Source organism: Myripristis murdjan, chromosome 15 (assembly GCF_902150065.1).
Source record: "Myripristis murdjan chromosome 15, fMyrMur1.1, whole genome shotgun sequence".
NCBI lineage: Eukaryota > Metazoa > Chordata > Actinopteri > Holocentriformes > Holocentridae > Myripristis > Myripristis murdjan.
In genome coordinates, this window is record NC_043994.1 from 5,607,756 (window position 1) to 5,634,035 (window position 26,280).

Genomic DNA, 26,280 nt, shown 5'->3' on the forward strand with positions numbered 1-26,280 from the left:
CCTTGACAGCCCTGTCTGGCCATAGCTTCTCTCTTTTACCCAGGGGCACATACACACACACACACACACACACACACACACACACACACACACATAATTATCAGAGAGAACACCTTGAACAACAGTTATAGAGAGAGTAACACAAGCCGGGGTGAAAGCTTTCTTGAAGTCTCTAATCTGCCATGCTGACCAATTGAAGGGCTCCATTCAAAAAATGCAAATATGCATCTGTGAAGGAGGGAAAACACTGATTCATAGGTGAATATTTCCAAAATGGAGATGAACTGCATGTATGAAAATGCTGAAAGTCTGTAGCAATCTCAAGACCACAGTGGTAGACGTAGTAGTAAATTATTTATTAATCCAACTTTTTTTCATCCTGCCTGCCTTTTTTCACTCAAAGGTTGATTTCTCCCTCTGGAATGAAACAACATTGGTTAGTGCGGAGCCGTATAGAAAACAGCCATCCTTCAGTTGCCTATAGCAGAAGCAAAACACCACAACATCTCAATCAGACAGAGCAGAATTGGTGCTGAAATTAAACTGATATCGAAGGATACATTTTGAACACCTGAAAAGGTGGAAAAACACTTATTTTACTTCAAGAAGTTACATTTTTACAATTTAGGCATTTTGTAAAACTCTTATGCACTGTGATTTACACAAGTGAGCAGATTTCGGTTTATTGTCTCACTTTAGAAATCTTGTTCGAGGGCAAACTAACTGGTTGTTGCTGGTCTATTTGACCTTTACAATTACAATTCACATTTTTCAGACGCTTTTATCCAAAGTGTCGTACATATGAGATTTTTTTTTTTTACACCACAAGCAAAGATCTATTCAGGAGAGAACAACAACATTGAGTGCCATAAAACTCTGGTTCGAGTCTAAAGGACAAAGGTGCTACAAGGCATTGCTACAAGGCAGTGAAAAGAGGGAATGCAGGCAGTGCATAAAGATAAAGTGCATAAAGGAGGGAACTAAGCAGCTTTTTTTTTTTTTTAATGGGGGATTATGCAATCCATTAGTGGTGAAGGTGTTCCCTAAAGAGCAGGGTTTTTAGCCTTCTCATCCAGACTGAGAGGGACTCTGCAGATCAAATGCAGTTTGGTGGCTCATTTCACAACCGAGGAACCACAGAAGAGAAGAGTCTAGCTCGTGATTTAGGGCCTTGTTGTGCTGGAAGCACCAGGCACCGATCCATGGAGGATCAAAGTGGGCAGGACGGAGTGTAAACCTGAAAGAGGAAGTCCAGGTAGGTAGGATCAGTTTTGGTTGCTGTTTTGTAGGCCAGTGTCAAGGACTTGAATTTGATAAGAGCAGCAACTGGGAGCCAGTGGAGGGATATGAGCAGTACAGTGATGTGTGCTCTTTTGGGCTGGTTGAACACCAGACACACCGCCATGTTCTGGATCATCTGCAGCGGCTTGAGCATGCCCGCTGGGAGCCCTGCCAGTAAGGAGTTGCAGTTTTCGAAGTGTGTAATCACAAGCGCCTGTACCAGGAGTTGTGCTGTATGTTCAGGCAGGTACGGTCTGATTTTCCTGATGTTGTACAGGGCAAATCAGCGTGAGTGAGCCACAGAAGCCACATGTTCATTGGTCGTCAATGATGACTCACAAGTCTTCGGCAGATTTTGTGGGAATGAGCTGTGTAGAATCCAGTTGGATACTGATCTGTTGTTGTACCGAGGGACTGGCCCAGATGACAAGGAGCTCAGTCTTTGGCAGGTTGTGCTGAAGGTGGCGTTCCTTCATCCATGCCAAGATATCAGTGAGGCATGCTGATTGTCGTGCCGAGACTGTGGGGTCGTCAAGATGGAACGATAGGAGGAGCTTGGTATCATCAGCATAAGAGTGATATGAAAAGCCATGTGAGCGGATGACTGCACCAAGAGAGGTGGTCTATATAAAAAGAGAAGGGGACCAAGCGCTGACCCTTGAGGTACCCTGTGGACAAGCAGTAGCATTCTGAAGGATCTCCCTGAGAGGTTGGATTCAAACCAGCGGAAGGCAGATCCTCAGAAGCCAAGCTCAGCGACTGCAGAGAGGAGGTTGTGGAAACATCTCTCTAACAACCAGAATGATTTTCTATCCCCAGGATTAGGAGAAAAAAAAACAAGGTGGAGTCCTGCGGAGTCCTAGTAAATTTTTGAAAATACATAACAGGATTTTCATGGGCTTCAAAGGCCCTGTGGTCTTCGAACATTATGGCCCTTAAGGATGATGTCAATTTAAAAGATTTTTTTTTAAAAAATCGGGGTTACAAGGGTTTCACTCATCATCAAGGAACAATATGCACATTTCCGAAGCTATTAAAGTGTCAAGATAGATTGAGTGCACCCTTTAGTAGCTCAGACCGTAGTTAGGGAAATTATGGCTTGGCACAGGAGAACAAAAGACAGTTATTAAACTTCAACTGCAGTCCAAAAGGAAAAAAAAATATGTGGGAAAAAATTAGATAACAGGACTAAATCTCATTGTTATTGTAATATCAAGGCTTCAAACCCGTCTTTAAAGGTTTTTTTGTTTTGTTTTGTTCTGATGGAGTCGGATGAAACTTACTTTGCCTTTGTCTGTGAGTGCTGCCCATGGCATTTAGCCATCTGGTAGAGTTCAAGAAGGAAAACAAAAGGGTGTTTATTGTTACTGCCACAGCGCCACAAAAAATGTATCAGAGAAGTAGAAAAAATCTCCACAATGGAACTGAGAGAAAGCCAGAAGACAGAGGGAGGTAGGTGAGGGGCGAAAGAGAGGGCAAGACGAAGACAAGAAATGGAGCACAAAAGAGCACAGAGAAAAAGAATGACAGAGTTTGAAAGTGAGAGGAAAAATTGGAGAGGCCGAGGGGGAACAAGAGAGCAGGCAAGGTTTACTGCCCTAGTGCTCAATGGGGTGTTTGTGAATTCTCTTCTGGTGCCTTAGCAGGTGGGTCACAGAGCAGCGCTGGCCGCTGAATATTTCATTCTTTTATAAACCCTGGCCAAGGACAAGGCCTTATCCCATGGCTGCCTCACAAAGCTTCCACCCTGAATCAGGAGTTTAGAACAACAATAAAACAAGAAAAGTAGGAGGACATTTTTGTGCCAGTAGCAGTGCAGTAGCCAGTTTAACAGAGTACAGTCAAACTCTAGAGTGATACATTCCTTTAACATTAAAAGACATGGCCCCAGTCAAGATGTTATGGCTTTGTTAAGAGTACTGATTTAACATCAAAATACTATGACACATATTTTACAATGTAGAGGAGCAAAGCGTAGGTCTACTTAATGAACTGTCTTTGCTTAAAAGCAAGAAGAGAGATAATGTGAATGCAGCAAGAAAAATATTTTCATCAGTCATTTTTCCCAACCTTGACACTCAAAGGCATACTATGCAAGATCTCACTTCACCACCTTCCCACACACTCCCATCACCAGTGTGAAGGACATGCCAATTGGGTGAAACAACAAAGATTTTCCCACGCCAAATGGCTTTGTAGAAAACATTACTGAACATGATAATAAATGTAATTATAGCAATAGATCATTTATATCTTGAACAGAAAACAGGCAAACTTACTCTTTACCTCTTTCCTTCTTTCAAAGGAAAAATTTCGCCACTGTTTACGTGTAAGTCCAGTGTTCATGGTACATGAAATCAACTAAAGCAATACATTTTTCTCTGTGTGCTACATTGGAAGAGAAATCAGAGTTCTTTTGCTCACAGTGCTGTTCCAGCAGTGCCTAAATGTACTAGGATGCACTGGTTCGTTGTCCAAATCATTCCAAAACCTGCCCTGGTCGCTCAGCTTGTCCAGGTCTGTACACAAAATGTCAGAATGCCATCTTAAAAACGTCACTCTTCCATCAGAAAATTGAAAAATTATATAAATTGTATTTGATTAGATTTACCAACAACAAATGTGCGTTCATGCTAGAAAGACAGGTAGCGTAAGTGAGCTGAGCAGAAGTGTTAGAGGGAGAGCAGTGGTGGTCGAACGAATGATGAGAGGGAGTGGTGACTACACAATCCTGTGGGAAGGTGCCCCATCGCCAAATTGTGACTGGATGCCATATATACTGGCTTAAATAAATATGACTATCCGAGTCAGCCAAAACGCTGTAAAAAGAATCCACAGCCATAAAATCCTCTGCACTCACACTGCCATGATGCCATTGTCACTGTTGGAAATCATCTAGTATGCAACAGAAGCAACAAGGGAGTTTTGTTTTGAGCGGCATCTAGAGCGCGCTCCCTGGCTAACCAAGCTGAATTTGCCTGTAGTTCCTCAGTGACCCCAACTACATCACTGGATGTTTCAAATGACACTACTGGTGCTGGTGGTAAAGCAGATTTTGCAGCTGTGTCCCAGAGACACAGAGATCATTGGCAAGAGCTGCAGGCGTTTTCCACATTATATCCCAAATTTAGAGATAAGGCTAAGTGATCCATTGTTATCAGCCAGGGCTACACTGACTCATTTGTGAGCAAGTCCTATTTGTACTTCATTTTGCTGTCATATATTTTCTTTTTTTCAAGTCCACCATTACCTGGAAAAGCAAGCTACATGGAATCCACACTGCACTGTTTTGAAGAAACGAAGAGATAACTGCACCTACGTAAATTATGTTACATACAAACAAATGGGAACTGGGTAACCTCTTCTGAATATACTGGGAAACCTCTTCTGAATAGGAAAAAAAAAGTTTAAAAGGCTCTCCAACTTCAAAATCCTTGTTGGAAACCTGGGACTCTTCTCTCAGATCCAATGTTGGCTTCAACTTTTCCAGCAAGTTGCATACTTTTGTGGCATCTGTTAAAGTAAATCAGCATGGTGTTCATTGTACTCAAAAAAAAAAAAAAAAAAAAAAAATGTTTTAAAGAGCCCAAATCCCAAAAAATGTACTTGCCCTTGCAAACTATCCATCTACATCAGTTCTATGTGATTTGGTGAGTTTTCCAGTCTGTTGTTACCCCAATATGATGGGGGCTGGATGGGTACTAACAATGACACAGATACATGAGTAGCAAAGAGGTTTATTGGGAACAACTGCCTGCTGAAAAACACAGACAAATTGTATCTGTCTGCCCTGAATTGAGGGCAGATAAAGTTATAAATCTTCACCTCTGAGGGCTGTGGTATATGCCGGGTATATGCCACTGTTTTTGGAAGCTGCTGTTGCTGTTGAGTTTGTCACATGTCAATTTGTTTTAGCTCACAAAGCAATATCCATCCAGCCCCAGCATGCTGGAATGGTGGGAGACAGGGAGGACCAAGACTGGACTGGAAACATTGCCAAATCACACAGAAACTATGACTGAGTAGACTCCACTAAGTATGAGTGGGGAAATATCTTTTTTTGTGTTTTGGCTGTTCGTTTAAGTCTTAAAAGGACCTCAGCCCTCATACACAGAGTGACAGAACTATTAACACTCAGAAATGTCCCAAATACAACAACAACAACAACAACAACAACAGGCAGATGAGGCAAAAAGTGGGGAAACTTGGCACTCATGGTTATTTTTATAGATCACCAGTTCAGCAAAGTGGTGACAGACTATGGTCATTTAAAAATATTTTAATAGGTCAAGTTCTACATACTACTCCTTGATATGGTTGAATTGAATTTTTCAGTATATCAAGAATAGGAGGCAGTGGAGGGCTTCCAAACTTTCCATAAATGGCTTCACCACAGCCCACAGATGAATGAAGTAAATAGAGCATGGTGTACTTTCATTTTTAAAAGAAAAGAAAAATACAATTCCAAGCAGTTATCCATTATGTTGCTTTGCCTAATCTTAATTCCCATCCTTAGAGGTGAGCCAAAGACAATTTAGCATAGGTGTGGACTTGAGTTACATGACTTGGACTTGACTCAGACTCAAATCTAAAATTTGATGACTTTAGACTTGACTTGGCAAAATCAATACTTGTAACTTGGCTTTGTCCTTAACACCAGTGTCTCATGATTTCACTTGCACTTGAGCCTTTTGACTTGAAAATACTTGACAGCCTACCTTTTCAAAAGCCTAAAATTTAATCCATTAATCCATTCATGCAGGCTCGCTAATGGTATTAGGAAATTAAGGAAATTAACCTTGACCTCTCCGAGTAAACATGGTTTTAATTGACATCAGCAAATGAGCTCTTCATATCCAGATACACACTGACCCAGAGTCGGTAGCCTAAATCTTGTCAAATCAATCAACAATCAGCTCTGCGTAACATTAGCCTGGGTAACTGATATTGATGATTGGCCAGCAGTAGCCTTACAGCATCACCATAGACATAAGCGACATTAACTGCAGGGAGAGAAAGTGGGAGGGAAGTGTGTGTGTGTGTGTGTGTGTGTGTGTGTGTGTGTGTAGGGTAGAAAAAGAGAAGGGGAAAGTCAGATGCAACAGGACCAAATGAAAAAGAAAAGCACTTGCACAAGACACAGGCCATGCCATTTTTAGGAATAAAGTGTGTCTTGTCATTTCATAAGCTTTTTTTTTTTTTTTTTTAAGTTAAGATAGACTAGTAAGTTGAAATGGGGTGTGTGAATAAACACCAAGATGGCTTTGTAAACCAGCTTACAAACGATATCCGAGCATGCCTAAACTCTTGGACACGAGCAGATTCACTTTAAAATCATTTCAAAATATGAGGGGACAGCAGGAAAGGCACACTGCAAAAATCCCCAAATGCAGCTTTATAATTGATCTGAGAGGGACATTTCAGCAAAACAAACACACATTTAAGGACAGGGAAAAGCAATTTAGCACTGTTGTCTTTTTTCAGTCTGTCTGCAGGACATGCAGGGGGTGAAGACGCTTCAGCACGAAAGGAGGAAACAAAGACAGGCTCTGAGAACTGGAGAAGGGAATCAGAGTATCAGAGCGGGTTATTAGCAGCACAGTTTGGCATCTAGGAAGGAACTTGCACAAAGGACACCACCTCAAGAGAGCTCTGTGATGTTGAAGTCTTGGAGTTGGACACTGCTGATTGCCACAAAGGGCCTCATGTTGAGGACTAAGTCTGTATCAGCACAAGATGATTTATTGTGAAGAATGACGTCAGATATCGCCTTGGGCTCTGTTTAGAGCCAAATACAATCTAAAACCTACAATAGTGTGCAAAAGTTTTAGGCAGGTGTGAAAAAATGCTGCAAAGAATGCTTTCAAAAATAGAAGTGTTAAGAGTTTATTTTTATCAATTAACAAAATGCAAAGTTTGTGAAGGACCACCACCAGCCAAGAATATTTGTGCTGTGATATATGTGATATATGCTGCTGAGTCCTACATGCAAAGCCAGTTTAAAGGGGATAAGGCGGCTTGCAGGAGGCTAAAGAGAGGACTAGAGGGACACTGCTTTCTCTCTTGGGGGGCAATAAGTCCTGGACAAAAAGAGCTAATAAAAAGGGGATGGACACTTAAGCTGCTTACAGGAGCCTAATGGGGACGAGATAAGGACCACACAGGAGCTGACCGCCTCATCACTTAAAACACACTCTGACTCCAGCACAGAAGTGTTGGCACACACACATCCACACACATACAGTAAGTAACAAGTGTGCTGCTCTCCCTGCTGTCCCTGTAAACCTTTTGCAAAGATGGACAAGCTGGAGATTAAAGGTCATCACGTTGTTGCGGCTTCTGCTTGAATGAGTGAGAGAGAAAGAAAATGTGTGTCTGTGTGTGTGTGTGTGTGTGTGTGTGTGTGAGAGAGAGAGAGAGAGAGAGAGAGAGAGAGAAAGAGAGAGAGATTGATTTTTATGAAGGTGATGGAATCAGTGAGGAAAACGTTTTAAAATGTTAGCGCAATCAGAAAGTACATTTCTAACGCAAACAAACACACTCGCACAAATGCAAATGCATGCATACACACACACACGCACATACACACACACACACACACACACACACACACACTAAATCTTTCTCTCCACAGTCAAATGCAGTGAAAGATTCAAATTAGCAGTCAATTAGCAGAGCTCTTTACATTTGGAGAGGCAGCCGATTAAAGCTAAATCAACACAATCAATCAGACAGACAAAGCAACTTGGGGGTGAGAGAGAAAGTAGCGTGCAGACTTTGGGAGAAAGCTGGTTAATGTTCTTGTGAGAAGCACATATACCCCACTTACACACACTAATAATGCTAGAAATAATTAAATATAGGCAAAACTTACAATAATGAATAATACATTTGAGTGAAAACTGTATCTGTATATAAGTCTCATTGAGAAATCAGCTGATGGTAATTGGGTAAGCAAACTGTTCTAACTGTATTTTATGTATGGACTGTGTGACTCATGCAGTAGTGTTGGCACTTTAGTGACATGACTGTCACAGACATCATCACCCTCTTTATGTTTTGAGATCCCATTTATCAGCTGATATACTGTTGACACTCAGAGGGCTTGAATTAACATGGTTCAGATTATTATTTGATGTCATCATAAAAAAAATATTTTCTAATTATTTTAACTGCACAGAGCATCACAGTGTACTGAATATCAATGTCAAAACATTAAAATCTAAGTCCTCACTTCCTTGGACTTAATTATTGATTAAATACATATTAATTGGACAGACAGTATATTATGTTTGTCTGATTTTTTTTAATACTTTGTTTTAGGTCGTTGTGCGCTCTGCATTATATCTGAAGAAGACTGACGGCCGCAAATAGCCACCTGGTTCTTATAAACGCCGGGGGTCTGCACCCATTTTGCATATTAAACGCCCACCCAAATAACCACCGGGGCGATTATTTGCATTATATTGAGGTAACCCAAAACAAGGCTATTCAGCTCATTTTTGCAGAAGTAAACAGTTAGCCGCACAATAACTGTGCGGCACTTCCGTTTTCTGTCAAAATAAGAGAGCTAGCTAACGTTAGGAAAAAAAAGGGTGTACCGTAATCTTAAATCGACCGACTATAAATATGTTGGACAGTAACTGTCATCACAATAATGGCCTGGTGCAGGTCTGTGTAAAAATAAATAAAGGCCTGCAGCGAATAGCCGCCTGGTTGTTTTAAACGCCTGGGGTCCAAGTTGATTTTGCATATTAAACGCCCAGGCTATTAATTGGGGAAATACGGTAAACAATAGCAGGATATTAATAATTAGCACTGAGGCCATTCAGCCAGTATCCAGCATAACAAGAACAGTGAGCGGAGGAAAGCATCACTGCTGCCCTACATACCATTTGGGAGGAAAGTCTAATAATATACTTAATAATAAAAAAAAAAGGTGTGAAATATCCCTTTAAGTGATACATGTTCTTGTATCCAGCTTGTCCTAAGGTTGAGAGAGGTTTCGAGCAAGTACAGCTATGTTACATGAGTGTCATATGTGACATTTGTACAAACTGAACTTCGTTGCAAGTTTGTTTCAGCTGTGCTTGGTATTTGCAGCATTTCCAAACCAACAAATCCATAAACTCTGAAAAGAAGATGTGAAAGGATGACTTTCATCTACCTGAGAACTGTTGTTTGCAAACACAAACAGAGGGAAAAGGTCAACAGACTGTGGGCGAGATGACCAAATTCAGACACAGCAATGACAGAGTGTCTGTGTGGGCTTTTCAGAAATGAAACTGGAGACATCATAATGCTTGAATGCCAACTCTGGTCGTGTCATTGCTTTCTTCACAAGGAGATCTACATACAACACGATTTTCAAACGTAACCAGATGAGTTGGCTATGTTCAATAACTGCAGGCATGCTACTGCTAACTTTTTCAAAAGATCACCAAATCAATATCAAGTTATTGTGATACCTTGGAATTAACACAAACAAATGAGGCTAAGATAACTGGCAAGGGTATTTGGTATTCTTAGTGGTAAAGTTTCTCATAATTGATCACATTTCCCAGAAACCCTGTTGTTGTTTAGAGGACTATGCAAGTTGTTCCCTCCCTCTCCCTGGATTCACACTGTGTGCATTTGTTTTGTTTTTAATGAATGATAAACCTTTTGACTTCCCTCTCATTTGAAACTCTGCCATTGTATGAGACTGTGCTTGAGGAACAGCGTCCTTGTCTTGTTTTGCACCATAGAGCACACACAGCGCTATTAAAAGCTTTTAGTATCAAATTTAATCCATTTAAATGAGGCCCATAGTTTTTAACCTTAAAAATTCTGAACAAAGAAAATTTTAAAAATCTTGTCTTAGAGAAACAAAGGTGAGGACGGATGCAAGCGATACATATTCATCTCAACGAACGGCATACGAACAACAAATATCGTATCACACTGGCACAGATACAAATGCACAGGCACACACAGATTTATCTGGAGTTTGCTGGATACACTGAAGAGAAGACAAGAGAACAGAAAAACCATCACTGAAAAGTTAGGACAGGAGAGGTAATCCAACAAGGACTACAAAAACAAACATTTCCCACAAATATGTACGGCTGTCTACAACAGGCAGCTACTGATGTGAGTATGGCTGATGTGGGAGGACAAAAGTGGTGTGAGGCAGCACCGGAGCAAAGGACAAATGCTCCCTGGGAGAATCCACTCCATAATAAACACTCAAGAGAGACAGGAAGGACAGGCAGTGAGAGAAAAGAATAATGTAACCTCTGCAGCCTTTCTGCTCAATATGAATGAAACAGAAGACGTGGGACAAAGACACTTGAGGCTTGTACCAGAGAAAGTGAAAATATATTCACACACACGCACACAAAAGGCTTTACCTAATGGCTCCATTATTCCCCACTACCAGGGAGTATGCAAGTTTATGCTGAACACACACACACACACACACACACACACATCCAAACACCTGCAGTAACCTGAGGGCGCTTACCATCCGCCCCCAGGGGGGAAATTGCTCGTTCATAATCAAAACGACAAACAAATGGCCCTCTACTCGGCACACCATTTTGGAGTGAGTCAGGCAAAACAAACAGCGCTGTGACAGGAGAGCCATTTGCAGAGAACTTGACGTGACAGGGAGGCAGGGAAGGGGAGTTAGAGAGAGAGAGAGAGAGCGAGAGAGAGAGGGAGAGGGTGAGAGAGAGAGGGTGCTGGCATAAAACAAAGTGAAAGGAACTGCAGCACACTGGCTTAGGAAGGCACAAGTGAACACATACAAATAGACAGAACACACTCATAAACACCACACAAATAACCACGTACACCCACATGCACATATTTTGTGCTTTCAGCTGTCAGCCTCGGTGGAGCCTCCGCCAGAATAATGAAATATCGGCGCGAGCTGAAGAGGAACATTTGCTCAAAAGCCTGACACAAATGCCGAGCTAACAGGAGTGTAGTGGTTCATGGACATTTCAACACTCTCTCACACTCGACCCTGCAGCTCCATCAGAAACAGCCACGGGCACGGGCACAAAACACACTGATTGTCAGTAGTGTGCATGGATCAAGGGTAAACAATTTAATGTGGTGACAAAGAATGGGATTGTGATATGTATCTAAGTGTGTGTGGGTGTGTGTCTGTTTTTACGTGCGTGCAGGCTAATGTTTGTGTATGCCAGACCACAACAATAGTTGAAATACAATTAGAGTACTTAACAGAAACATGTGGAAAGAAGGAGCAAGGAAATGAGTTAAAGGACCAGAAATATTTTGGCCTGTTTAGACTTCTCATGAAAAGATGAGAACTGAATCTGTCAGTCACAAATATCAGTTCACACAGAGTATGCTTTGGTAGATAAGAACTCAAAAGCTAGCTCAGGCCAATTCACTGCCATGCATGCTCAAAAAATGTAAAAAAAAAAAAAAAACTGCTTTAAGAGATTTAAAAATTCCTATAAATTAGCGTAAATCCATCAATATTGTGCATTTGAAAAGAACACGTTTTTGCAGGCGCATTCAAATTCTGTCCCCAGCTTTGTGTTTCTCAGCTTTGTTGTGGTTGTGACTTATGGCTCAGATGGTAGAACCCACCCACAGTGGAGATCAATGATTGGCTGAAAGTCGCACCACAGAACAAGGAAACGGTTTCCCTGACAGAGGAGGTGCATTCTGGGTTTCCCAGTACAACAACAGAATTTCTAATTAACATTCATTCATTCTATACAGTCTTTCCCCTAACCCATAACCTACTTATGGCTAATCCTAACCTTAACCAATGAGACAAAATCACCACCTGAAATCAGTATTTTTACCAAAGTACATGGTCACCAAGTATTGACACCATTGAACTGCCTGTATCAATCCTCTATCAGCCTTCAAGTTGTTACTTTCAAAGACCTTCTAAAATGTTTCAATATGAATGAGAGTGATTTGGGGTGAGTTAGCCTTAACCTCTAAGCTACCAAAGCATATTCTGTGCATACGTATGCAAATGATATTTGTTACAAACAGAAACAATCACTGTCAAAAGGTCCTTTAAAGTTGACTGTCATTCAAGCTTAGACAAAGTAATGGTGAAGGTCAAAGTTAAAGCCAATTATAACTGGAGTGACTCACCTTAATGCCACTATGGTAGCATTGTGTTATAACTAAGAAAATTGCTGAACAAAATATTTAATTCATGTGTTGGCTGTAGCTAAGCACACCAGCATCAAGTTGGTTGAGGCTTATTTGACTTCAGACAGATAGATAGATAGATACTTTATTCATCCCGAAGGAAAAAAGATTAAATAAATAAAAAATAAAGAATAAAAGATGACACTCGAGATCTAAAGATCTAAGTACCCAATGTGCAAAAAACAATGTGCAAAAAAACAAAAAAAAAACATTGTGCATCGATGTATATAATGTGCATAGATGTGGGCAATGTCCAAGTTCACAGTATTTACTGTATAAATAGATGATAAATAGCAGCAAGCAATATATACACTATAAACAAGGAATATATAAAAAATAGAAATATGAACAGTTTAAACAGCCGAGAAAAAAATAACCTAAACCTGAGGGACAACACACTCCGACGGAGGTTCAGGGTTGGTGTGAAACCATGAGACCAAGTGACAGAACCCGGCGCCCGGTACTGGGATTCAAGAACTGTCAGACTTGAGCCTTGTGGACTCACCCCTTCCCCTCCAGTCTTCAGTCATACTGCCCGGTGTATGAGTGCATACTGTACTTGCTTTAGGACCCTTTAGGGCTCTGTATGGCCTAAACCCTGCATATAGTGTAACTACCCTAAGCAGCATACTAAGCAAAAAGCATTACACACACAAAATTAAAAAAAAAAAAAAAAAACACCGAGCATGGTTCTTATAGATGTAATGATAATCATAATAGTAATAGTAATAGTAGTAATACAACTAACGACAACTGTGTAACTGTTGTGGTACAGCACTTTTAATACCAAAGTTACATTATGCTGCAAAATGAAAGAAAGCATTCAAACACATTAACAAACAATTAGCTGTAATAAAGGGAATACTTGCTCTGCTGGTTCCACTGAGGCCCATACCTCATGAGGGCCTCCCAATAAACACATTAACAAAACTACTATACTATAATGAGAGCAGTTGTAAGCAAAATGAAAGTTTATGAAACACCTACTGCACACACACACACACACACACACACGCACACACACACACGCACCGCATGCTGTGGTATCTATAATACATAATACATGAAATTTGATATAAATGATTAAATAAAGTGGGCAAATCCATTTGGTTTCTCTGTCTGTCGCATCATACTTCATACTGTTTGTACCCTCTGGTGTACTACCAGTGCACTACATCCCCCCACGCCAACACCCCTAGCCACACACAGACACAAAGACACACACACACACACACACCAAAGTACCCTCTGTCTGTGCTTCCTATGCTTCTGAGCTCACTAGATTTATTGATGCAGCATTTTTCAGTCTGTTTCCATGGCGTGTTCGTCTGCCAAGCCACTTAGGATATTGCAGTGCTGCAGCAGGCAAGGCTGGCACAGTCGGGGGCAAATAAACACAGCCACACACATAGAATCAAGACACAGCAGAGAGTGTGCACGGACACACTCTGCTGTCAATATCACACATCCTCATTGAATCTACGCCAGCCTGACCTGCTGCTCACTATCACCCACACAGACACACACACACACACACACACGCATACCAACACATATGCATACACCTCCCACAACTCATTCTCACAGAATCACTGATGAACTTCCCTCCTTCCTCACATCCGTTACACGTGCACACACACACACACACACTCACACACAACCCGACTTCCACACTCTACCCCTTTTGTGTGCACTTAGATTGTGCATTGTTCTCTTCTGACTTCAGTTAACAAACAGGTGACAGGTGGAAACCCTTTGATGGACCACACCTCCACAAATGACAATAAGGGTCTGTGTGTGTGTGTGTGTGTGTGTGTGTCTTTCTACATGAATGATTCTGTATCTTTGTGTGGAAGGGTCTCGATAGATAGATAGGTAGATAGACAGACAGCTAGATGGATAGATATAGATACAGATACAGATATAGATATATCTGGATTTTAGATGACTAACTATTCGGTTTCATATTTCATTTTTTTTTTTTTTTTCAAAAGTCAGCTTCTATACTCACAGTTGACACTGGTCTCCCTTGATGCCCTTGGTGGTGCAGAAGCACTTCCCTGTGTTGACATGGCATACGCTGGCATGGCTGTTACACTTACACGCTAGAGAGAAGAAGACAAGGGATTGAGAGGGGAAGAGAGGGGGAGAAAGAGAGAGAGGGGAGCGGAGGGAGAGACAGATTTAATGTCAAAATCAAAATTAGAATGGCTGCAATGATATATCACAAAGCCTCAGACTTTGGGAGCTGCTCTCGGTAGCAGTGGTGAACACATGATGACAAGATCAAGACTGTGCTTGGATTAGCCTAGAAGTTAGAGAAGGCTTGTGACTGGAATGCCGCTGGTTCGAAACCATGTATGCTGGGAAGATATGAGTTGGCAAATTGAATGAGAATCACTCTCCTCTATCAGCTGCTAACTGTCAAGCCGCCTTCAGTACGGCATTTAACTCCAAGCTATTCCAGTTTAGCTTCACAGTGGCCAGCAAGGGGCAGCTCAGGCTGAATGTGTGAAATTATATGAATGTTGTTTCTGGGAAAAACCATGTGTGCGCAGTCGATATTCCCTGGATGAATAAAAGAATAAAGAGAAACATACACTTTGCACGAGGACAAAAGGATATCACATACAATGCAAATGTACACCATGAACAGTCAGTATACAGAATACATACTGTATATACCACTCCACATATGGATTCATCAGTATATATGATTCTTTATCAGTGCTATGAGCTATAATCCAGTTGAAGGGATGAAGGCAAAGGGAAAGGTGGAAAGAGAAGAATGTAAGCAGGATCCAAGATTTACTTTTTTGCTATAAAACTGCATCATTCAGCCATAAAACTGCATCATGCATCATGTACATACTGTGCTTTTGAGCTTCATATTTTATTGCATTTTATTTGTTACATTTTATTGTTTTTATACTTTTGTATTATGTTGTGTGCCTGTGTACTCAGGGGGTCCTTGGAAAAGAGGAAAAGATCTTGCTCTCCCTCTGATTAAATCAAAATTTGACGATGACGACGACGACGACGACGACGACGACGACGACGACGACGACGATGATGATGATGATGATTACGATGACGATGATGACGATGTTTTCTTTCATGTTTTCTTTTTGGAGGCTTAACACTGGAAATGTGTCACCACATCTCTAATAACATGTAACACACAGCAAAGCAGCTTTGATTTGATTGGCTAACGTCACACTAGGTATGGTGGATAATGAGGGTCACATTACTCTCAGCCAGTACACATTAAAAACACTGCGATGTAATTCCAATTTATTGACCACCTGGCTGGTGACCCCACTTTATTTACCTGTCAAACCCAAAATCTAGCTGCATTTTGCAGGTAAATGGTGTTACTTTTGGAGCCCAGGTGAAAAATAGGGCTGAGGAGCATAAAGAGGAGAGGAGTGTAAGACAGAGAGAGAAAAAAAGAGTGTAAGAGAGAGAGAGAGAGAAGGCTGAGAAACACAAAGCAACGCATGAACTCTGAATCACTTCTGCTCTTCCCTGCCAGGTACAGATTCCTCACTGAATTATTTCCTTTCCCTCAACTGTTCCTGTATCATGTCGACATAAGACTTGCCAGCACTGGGCATTTTCAAGACAACATCAAATAGGTTCAAAATTCAAATTTATAGCACAAGCAAGGTAGGAGAGCATGCACATCCAAAAATATGATGTGAGAACTTGATATAAATGGCAGGACAGTCAAAGAGAAAAAAAAAAAATCGGGTACCCTGAGATGAGTTGTTCCCTATGCGGCTTAATCAGAAACATTTCATCGTGTGTACTTTCTCTTGGTCGAATTCAGATGACCGCCAGGCCAAAGGTGCAATCAAACATGGATTAGAGGAGGCTGAGTATCCACAGCTAGAGAATCAACTCACATTACAGCACAAGTGCCAAAAGTCTTCTTATGAAAGGCCAAATGTCAAATCTGATAGTGAAATCGGTATTTAGAATAACAAAAGAAGAGGATAACAGATTTCTCACTGTGCCTCTTGATATGCCTTACAATGAGTGGTGTATCTCAAAATCAAACCTCAGACGTAATTAAATTTTGCAGAAAAATAAAGAATGTGTTATCGTCCTATCAAAAAACCTTCAGGGGGGGAGACGAAAACAAAGTTTCGGGCTGGCCAAATTTGGTTGTAGAGGCTATTTAGCTAGTCCTGCACTTGATTAGAGTCGCGGACATATGGGCCTATGTTTTGGTGAGCCTAATCTTTTTCATCGTTCTGTTATTTGTAAAACATAACATGGTGTAACTTGATGATTCACATGGAACAGAGCCTGTAATTAGACACTAAATCATTTCTGCATGGCCTGACTGAGGGCAGAGACAAACAACAAGAACATTCTCTGTACGCTTGTGTCGCTGTGTGTTTGTGTTTGTGTGTGTGTGTGTGTGTGTGGGTGTGTGTGTGTGTGTGTGTGTGTGTGTTTGCGTGTATTTTTTTGCGAGGTTATGCATGTTTGTTCATGTCCACACAAGGCCATCCTTCCTTATGCCCCACTCCTCCAATAGATTTGACTTTGTGCTTATTCTTATTCTTTCCAATTGGCACAGAGACAGGCCTGTGATAAAACACTGGTGCTTTCAGGTCAAGGTAAAGCTAAGGCACTGACGGATAATGAGAGGAAAACAACCTCCTCTATCCCCCTTCTCCTCTGCCTGGGAAGGCCTGATTTGATCTCTTCCACTGAATAAAAACAGGTTGTATACCAGACACAAACAGTGGTTTAGATATTTAGGTGTTTGAGCAGACACACAAAGTTTTTAAAAAAAAAAAGTGTTTCAGTGGGGTATTTAAATGTCAGTGTAGTTGAAAGTGAAATTGAAGTCCTTCGGCTTGACAAACTTTGTCGGCGAAGTCAACAGCGGAGGCTGCAACAAAATGCGATTTCGACCTATTGCTTGAAATTACATTGACCCTTCACGAAAAAACAGAAAACCTTTTCTAAGATGTATGCTGAGCTGCAAGGTTTTCGAGATAACAAGGCATTAAAAAGTGGCTCTTAAACTTGAAGTAATAAACAAATCACAGCTGTGTTAGCCCAGCCATGGGTCGCCCTGCTGTTAATACAATATTGATTTAGTCGGCAGGCAACACAAGCATACACAGGCACGCACACACAAACATGGGCACGGAGGGAGAAATACACACTCACACAGCAGCACACGCACATTCATTTCCAACAGCACCACACATTTCAAAAAATAAAGAGCAAGAACGGGAGACAGAAAGAGTAAAGCAAGGAAAACAAAGACAAAAAGAAAGAAACTGAGACAAGAGAGGAGAATAATGACCTAAAGAGAGAAGTGTAATTAGGGCTCATGGCTTAAAAAGCTGACAGTAGCTTGTGACTGTTTTGTTTTTGAGGCTTGTACTGGATATCAGAGTCATCCAAGAGCTCCATATTTTTCTCTGCACACTCTAAAATATACACACATGCACATAAACACAAATTCTGTTCAAACTAAGACGCAACACACAAGACTGGCACCGGGGTGCTTTCAGCTTTCCCAATCTGATTGTACTGTCAAAGACCAAATCCTGGGGTTTAAGACACTTGAATACACACATGCAGACGTACACACACTCCAAGGCTGTCACTTTTTTTTAACTTTAAATTATTTCAGTAAAACAGGGGAGCTCAATGACAGAGAAGTGTACCAACTTCTTCTCTTCTCGCTCTCTCTCTCTCTCTCTCTCTCTCTCTCTCTCCCTTTCAGACAAATACAAAACCACTGCAATCCCCTAAGCAGTAAACAACATCTTCCTTCCAAGCAGTCCCAGTACAGACCGACTCCCCTCACTGCAGACAGAGATAACTTCACATACAGTCTGCTCTGCCATTTCCTCTGTCCTTATATAGAGTACTATTATCACTTCCAGAAGACTGATTAATGGCTAAAAATAATCATGAACACAATCAAGCAATGTGAAGCATCCCATTTTACATTTTTTCTCATCTGACTATCATCTACAACCACAGCTGACCCTTTTTCCAAGTTGTGCCAAAAGATGTCTGACTTGGATGAGATATCGTTTGACTTGCCGTGTTCAGACGTGTTTCTGAATATTCCACCAAATCATTAGCTATGTTTCCAGGAGTTGTAACTTGCGACTGGTACTCATTTTGCTGTCATACTTCTGTAATCTCAATATGTGTCACTTATTCTGAGGCCAGGACACACCAAGCCAGCTTCAAAAAACACCAGCTGAGACAAGATCGTTTTGGGTTGCGCCTGCATGAAAGGTGATAACTCTCTATGACAGGAGGAGGCAGCAGTTTCAAAAAAGTATATCCGAAGTCGTAGGATCATTGAAAGTTACAGACACAATCTAGCATTAGCCCTTTGTTATGAATAGACAAGCTAGAGTGACTATATGTCCGGGTTTGTCCAGGTTTGTCCAGTTTCGAGCTGGGTGTCCTGAGTCCCAACAAATATCTGTAAAACACTAAAATGTCACGGTTTTCAACATTCACTACCACATTGTCCCAGTTATTCATTATCCACATTTGCAAATCAAACTGAACAAACACATGCCATGAAACCATGTCCAGCTTTTTCTGCTGAATCTAATGGTGCCAGAATCGGCTCTATTCTCTTCATCTTCAGTTTTGACGCTATGACACTTGGAATCCAGCGGAATCATGTTCAACACAGATTTTGGTAGATCCCCAAAGAAACATCTTGCTCCACAAGCGCGTTATGTTTGTCTTCATTCCCACATTTTCAAAGAAACAGCGACATGTTACACAACGAAACTGTTCATCATTTTCTGCTGAATTAAAAAATGCCATGGTCCAAACAGCTGCAAAAATGGCTGGTAGAGAATATGTTAGAGTCAGCCTACACTTATGCATACTAACAGACTCTGTGTACTTTGTTTTCAAAGGTATCTGTTGCTCTGCACATATGTTATATTACACCAATGCAATTCTTGTGTTTTGTGTTTACTAGTGTTATTACGCCGTTTTCAAATAAACCAGATTATGGTGGATTTTGGGAGACAAAAACAATTTTTCATCTGCTGAGGTGCTGTCCATGGTGTTGAAAGGTGCACTCGGTAGGTGTGCTCAGTGCTAAAATAATTGTCTTCCATCTGCATGAACGCCTACTGTGCATGCATAAGCACAAACATGAGCATGTACATGTGGCAGGGTTTTGGTGTTTAAAGGCCTTTACTGTACCAAAACTGATCAGCCACAGTATTAATTTTATTAGTTTTAAATGTTGCCACTTGATTGAGCTTAAGTCTAATTTATGCAATAAAAAAAAAAAAAAAAAAAAAAAAAAGCTGTTTTACCTTCTCTGTAGGAATTTTTTCTCTTTACTCCGCTTTGACCCATTACTTTCATTACTGGTTGTGCATAGTGTTGACAGTAAGCTTACTGCTGTGCTGTAAGCTTATGAGACAAGCACAGACTCACTCACAACAGTGACATAAGCTGAAAATTACAGTCCCACCTGATTATTGTTAGTTATGCGACAAAAATATAACATACAGTTAATTACCACAACATACAGCTATCATGCTGGCATAAACACAGTGTGAGGTTCTGCATCACAGCTGCAATGAATGCCGAATACAGTGTTTAACAGCATTCAGGCTGGTTTTTGAAAGCTATACTGACAAGAAACTCCAGGTTTGAACAGCAGCTTTCTGCATCATAACACCTGACATCAAGCTGATGTAATCAATATACTGTACAGAAAACCATGCCCTATAAATCATTGTTGACATAAAAATAAAATTCATTAAATTAAAGTATTGACAGTTTTTACTTGTGCTTCTAAGGCAACACCGTTTTAGCCAGACCATTAACTGTGCTGTCCAATAAATGCAATGTCAATTTTGTTTTACAAAGAAGCTTAAATACATTTTGGAATATAGTAAAACTGCTTGTGTCTGATTATTATAGTCATTTTCTCTCACTGAGATCTCAGAATCTTCTTATGGCATTTATGTAAAGTCACACTCAGGAAGAATTTGTTTTACCCTCTTTACTTTAACTTTTCTGTGGTGGAAACTGCTGCTTTATTGCTGTGGTGATATTTTCCTTGTGAGCCCTCATGGGCCTTTCACCTCGCCGACACATTCACAGTCTGTCTGTCATCTTTCACATTTTGTGCAAACATTGTTGATCAAACTGTTAACTAGGCCTGCGGGCGGTTTCTGAATGTAATGCAATGAACTTCCAAGAAAAGCGTCCCATTTGAACTGTCTGTGTGCTGTTGTTGTTTAAAGTTCACAAAAGTCATAGTAAATCAACCATTGCAAAGCCACTGCGGCTGCTGCAGTACTAATGCAGGACACATATGAGTGGTGACTAGTGCGATGGCTGCTACTGTCATATCAGTGTGAGACTGAGACAGAAGATGCATGGTGGGGCCAACTTGCACCGTGGGGACCACTGTAGTACAAGCCTGAACAATGATGGACTGCTGGCACCAATAACAATATCAATATCAATATTTTGGAGTTAAAAACAAAAACACATGTCAACGATATAATAGTCATTATTTTTTGTATACATAAAAACTGAAAATAACATGAAATCCTCAAATTTGGTGAACAGTAATCAAACAAACATAGGAAATGGAGGCTTCAACTTAGCTGCAACTTTGTATCAACCTAACCTATCAACCTAACATAACCTCTCTAACAACCACATGCTAGTCCTAACCTTAATCCTCATCCCATCACCTTAATCCTCATACGAAATTGATACCAAGTTATAAAGTCTAGAAAGTCATGTTTCTGCTAATCTTTTCTCAAAGCAAGCAGTCATATTCTAGAAATGATATCTCTCTTTTATCCAGCCGTTGGTTTCCATTCATTCCACTACGATATGAAAATGAACTTTCAGAGACTTCAAACTTTCTTCACACCAGTGTTCCATCACTGTAATAAAGTCGTCCACATTAGTTTTCCTTAAAGCAGCAGCACTGTTGTGTTTCGATGACTTCAAATTGCGCAGGGTGACACAGTCCCTCCGCCTGGGAAAATAGTCCCCGAGGAAACATTCACCTTATACAGGCAGTTATCGGTTCTGTGGTTTGTCAATGTTGACCACTTTGTTAGCCACAAGAGCAGAACATTATGGTGTTTCCACCAAAAATTCAAATTGGAAAGTTGCATGATTTTGATTATATTTTCTGAAATCTTACTACACCCACAAGATATGCACAATGGCTTGTTGCAATGTAAAATGTGGGTAAATTGTGGTAAACAGGCGAAACATTCAAAATCACTGGTATGGCCCTTTAACACAATCCACACCACCATCTGCTCAGCTGTGTTATGTTTCTCTGCCAAATCACCGCAATACAAAGTATTGTGAACAATGGAGCATGCTGGACAAACTATGCAACAACTCTGTAAATCATCTCAAGAGCTTTTTTTTACTGCAATATGTACTGACATTTATATATATATGACATTTTTTTTTTGTACATCAGCCAACATATGTATAAAATTCCAATATTAATATATCCATGATGAGGCCATTAATATCAGCTAGCCAGTATGCTGGTTGGGGTCAAGCACTAATACAGGGTTCATAGAAGATGGGCCCCTTCTGCTGTGCCATAATTTGATTATTTCCAGTGCTTTATCCAAGACTAAATCAAGCTGGAAAGGAATATGTCTTTTAGGAATACTGAGGGCTCTAATCTTGGTCTAGAGTGAGTCCTGCTATTTTCTGGCTTTCACAATGGATCCATTCATTCATTCATTCATTCATTCATTCAGTGATTGAATATGTTGCATTTTACTGTAAAAGAAACACTCGGCACCTCCAAGCAGTCTTGCAGACACAGTCAGTGTCTCAAAAGTGTGGGGGAGAGAGCAACAGGAGGTGAAAGGTGGAGAGAGAGAGAGAGAGAGAGAGAGAGAGAGAGAGAGAGAGAGAGAGAGAGATGGAGGGGGAGAGAATAGAGGAGAAAAATAGTGAATGAATGGAGGGGACAGACGAAAGCGCACATCGCGCTCCGCATCTGCTGACAACACAGAAATAAACTGCAATAAACAAAAATGCCTGATCTCTTAGCGAGGGGGGTTGATATGATATAAATCAGATTTCCCATGACTTGTGCAAGCCCCCTGAAGAGAGTACAATTTCTCACCCCGCTGCCTCTGCACGCTCTCAACACAATACAATGGACGTCTGTTGCTGGGGTGTGTTTGACTGTATGTGTGTGTGTGTGTGTGTGTGTGTGTGTGTGTGTATCTGTGGGTGGGTACGTGTAGGTGGGAATCCAGCAGTGTTTGTGTGTCTTTCTGTACGAGTGTCTTTCTATCTGTGTGCCTGCCTGTCTGTAACTGAGCAAGCCTGAGACAGATAAAGATGAGAAAGAAGTCAGGAATAAAACATTAGGAAGCTATAGCTGCACTCCGGATCTTTTTTCTACAATCGGCTCCATCTCGCTCACCAGGTGTATTGCGGTTACAAAATAACCGCAGGATAACTTAATGGGGAAACCAAGTGCCCTTGTGGTGCTAAAATAGATTTAAATAGCTGTTACACTACTCCAAACTTTATTCATTCCCATAGCTTCATTACAGTAAATGAAAAAAAAAAACAAACAAACAAAAAAAAAAAAACAGTGGAAGCAGAACCGCCCACACCACATTAAATCCCTCTCTGCTGTTCCTTCTGCTGTTAATTCTCCCTTAGCAGAGATTTGTCCACAGATTCTTCCTCAAGCATGAATAACAAAGGATCCAGATGAAGTATTTAAGTGTAAACTTGTAAACAAATCAAATTCTTGAAAACGTAAGCAGCTGAAGCTCACTCTACTGCTTCCTTCATTTATCTATCTATCTATATATATCTGTAAACTGTTTCTCTTATGCACACACACACAGGCATGAATTCACACTCACAGACGCACACAGTATGTGAAGAAAATTATTGACGGGGGTCTTTCGAAAAACAACAGGCGTGTTGTTTCTGTCTCTGTGTGTTCACTTGCTCCTCTTCATAAAAATCTTCTCTCCACCTTTTTTTTCTCGTTCTTCTCGACTCCACCTTGTCTGCTCTGTGGGTCTGACACCAAAGTGACAAGTTCACGCCGTGAATACTATAATTGAACTGGAACCAACTGCTTTCACTCCCTCCAACAAGTGAATTGTGACAAGCATTTTTCTTTGATTTTGTTTCAGTGCATTTTTTTTTTTGCTCTCCATATGCTTGTATGCTTATCTTTGTGTGTCTTCTTCACTCTATCCTCCTGTCAGACTTAAAACATTTGGAGTGACCTGAAGAGTCCTATACTGGGTGAAATGTCATATCTCCCTCACTAACCAAAAAACAGCTTGATAAACTGTTCAACATCACATGACAATTTAAATATCATCAGCACAAAATTTAGATGAGCTACTGTTGCTTCCAATGAAAACTGAAAAAGTGTTAACATGACTCAATACATTCAAATTTACAAGTAAAACCCAAAGAAGTACAACAGAAGGGCTGATTAGGCTGAATTAATTGGGATAAGATCACACGTATTGCTCAAGAGCATCTCAAAAGCAGTTGGCATGCAGGGAGTGTAGTGTGTTCTCTTTCTCCACCCACACTTTTTTTCATTCAAGTCAAGGAAGTGACCATTTGCTCCCAAGTGTAGTACAATTTCTGTTCATTTCCTTCCTTGCAGAGCTGGTAAAACCTGCTTATTGGAACCTAAGTAGGACGGCTGATTGTCGATGTAGGAGTTTGAACCCAGGTGCTGTGGTTGAACGATGGTTTTTCTACGCACTAAGGCACCTCTGTGCCCCTAACTATTTGTTTCTCTAATCATTTGAGCACCAGGGCCACGAGGCCTAATGCAATCTGACAATCATGATAATTGCTAACAGCATTGTAATTCCCACAAGGACTCATGAAAATACGGTGGCCGTGCAACACGCTGACACATAGCAGCCAGTGTGGACTGGCCTGCTGCTGGGGGCCAAGATACATGGGACATTTGTGGTAGATTCTCCAACACTTGGCCTGTGTCAAGAGGATCAGCAGACATCTACATATAACCGTGGCAATTTAGCCTGAAATTTTCTCATATTAGTGCAGGATAATAATCGCTTACTTCACCTGTTGTTAAGTAGATAGATGGATAGATAGATAGATAGATAGATAGATAGATAGATAGATAGATAGATAGATAGATAGATAGATAGATCAAAATAACAGCACAAGTCCTTGGCTTCTGCATAACAACTGAATATATACTGACATACCTGTCAGCATGCTGTACTAGACCCTCACCCTCCTCACTGCAGGGATGGGCACCCTAGATATCTTCATCTCTATCTATGAGTCTTGGAAAAGACAAATCAGACAAAACAGCACCGTAATGCTTCATTGCCAGGCTGCTGTACTTCCCTAGACTATTGCATTAAACACAAAACTGGGTAGGACAGCGTTTCTTTAACCATAGCAACTCACACTGCCATGCACTGACATCAGAGGAGGTAGAGGTGCAAAAATTAAATTCACTGCTGGATTTAAACTTTCAACCCTCATTTGTGCGATATGGAAATAAGTCAAAATTCTGGACCCTCACATGCACAAATTGCTGTTCAGCCGACATTTATATTGATATCACGAGTAGCAATTTTAGTCAAATGCTTGTCATAAAGAGCCACTGACATATTTCATTGAATCTACATTAAACTAAGACATCCTGGCATATTTTCTGATTTTTGCATGCAAATAGTAATATAGTACATTTATGGACTTCTTTCCTGGCATTTCCTCTGCATTTGTCCTACCCCTCCGTTGGTACACTGCATCTGGAAACGGTCTATTTGGAGCGCAAGATGACCAATACCCCTTGATCTCCAAAAGAAATGGGACACCCAATACTAGACAAGCATGCAAATTGCAGGGGTAGGGCCAAGTGGCAGGGCATAGGTGGAGAATTGGGATTGGCCAGTGTGCATATGTGTGTTGAGTGTTAGAGCATGCGGCCTGACGGTTTTTCGTAGAATGCTAGGTGATCTCATCCTTCTTGTTGATTGGCTCCCTGCTGTTGTTACAGATCACACTGACAGCTACACTATGTCTCAGCAAGCTGCAAATCAACAAAACCTCATTTCCTTTCTCAGTTAGCACCTTCTCTTCTAATGCAGCAGCCTGTATATTCTATGCGAAGTCCTCAGACTATAGTTATGTGTTCACTCTATGAGTAACTGGTCATTGTCATCATCTTCCAACTTCAGCTGACGAACGCTTTTCCTTTGAACTGTTTCCTGGACTAGGCAGTTTGGTTAGATCAATGAGGATAGGGCCTGATGCTGTGTTTAATGTGAAGGTAGTGAGGTCAAGAGCTGAGGTCAAGAGCTGAGGTCAAGGGCAAGCCAGGAGCATGCACATACAAAGCTAGTACACGCAGGAATTCATGTGTGTAAGGACACACACACACACACACACACACACAAACACAGAGAGAGAGAGAGAGAGAGAAGGGGTTTTCATGTCTTGGGAACATAAAAGAGACCTTGAATATAGGTTCCCTCCCTCAGCAAAATCTGAGAGGTCAGTGAATAAGGTTTAATGTGCAAAATTTTGACGGCTTCAGCTGTTCTCCTCTTGTGTTCAGGTGTTGACATGTCAAATTGAGAATTTGCTAAAATGCTACTTAGGATTTGTAACTGAATGCCCCATTCGTTTCCCCGGACAACAATCAATATCAAATATCCACTTGGCTTAAGCAAGAAGATGTTTGAGTGGGTGGTAAGGTGGCAAGCAATGGAGGAACCAGGAATGGTA

At 40.9% G+C, this 26,280-nt stretch overlaps 1 protein-coding gene across 1 annotated transcript in view; it reads right to left on the reverse strand.

The window, feature by feature from the left end:
- atrnl1a (attractin-like 1a) overlaps positions 1-26,280 on the reverse strand; it is a 311,529-nt gene that overhangs the window by 165,542 nt on the left and 119,707 nt on the right. The window contains 1 exon segment of the mRNA XM_030071000.1: positions 14,486-14,579. Within this exon segment, the coding sequence (XP_029926860.1) occupies positions 14,486-14,579 (94 nt within the window).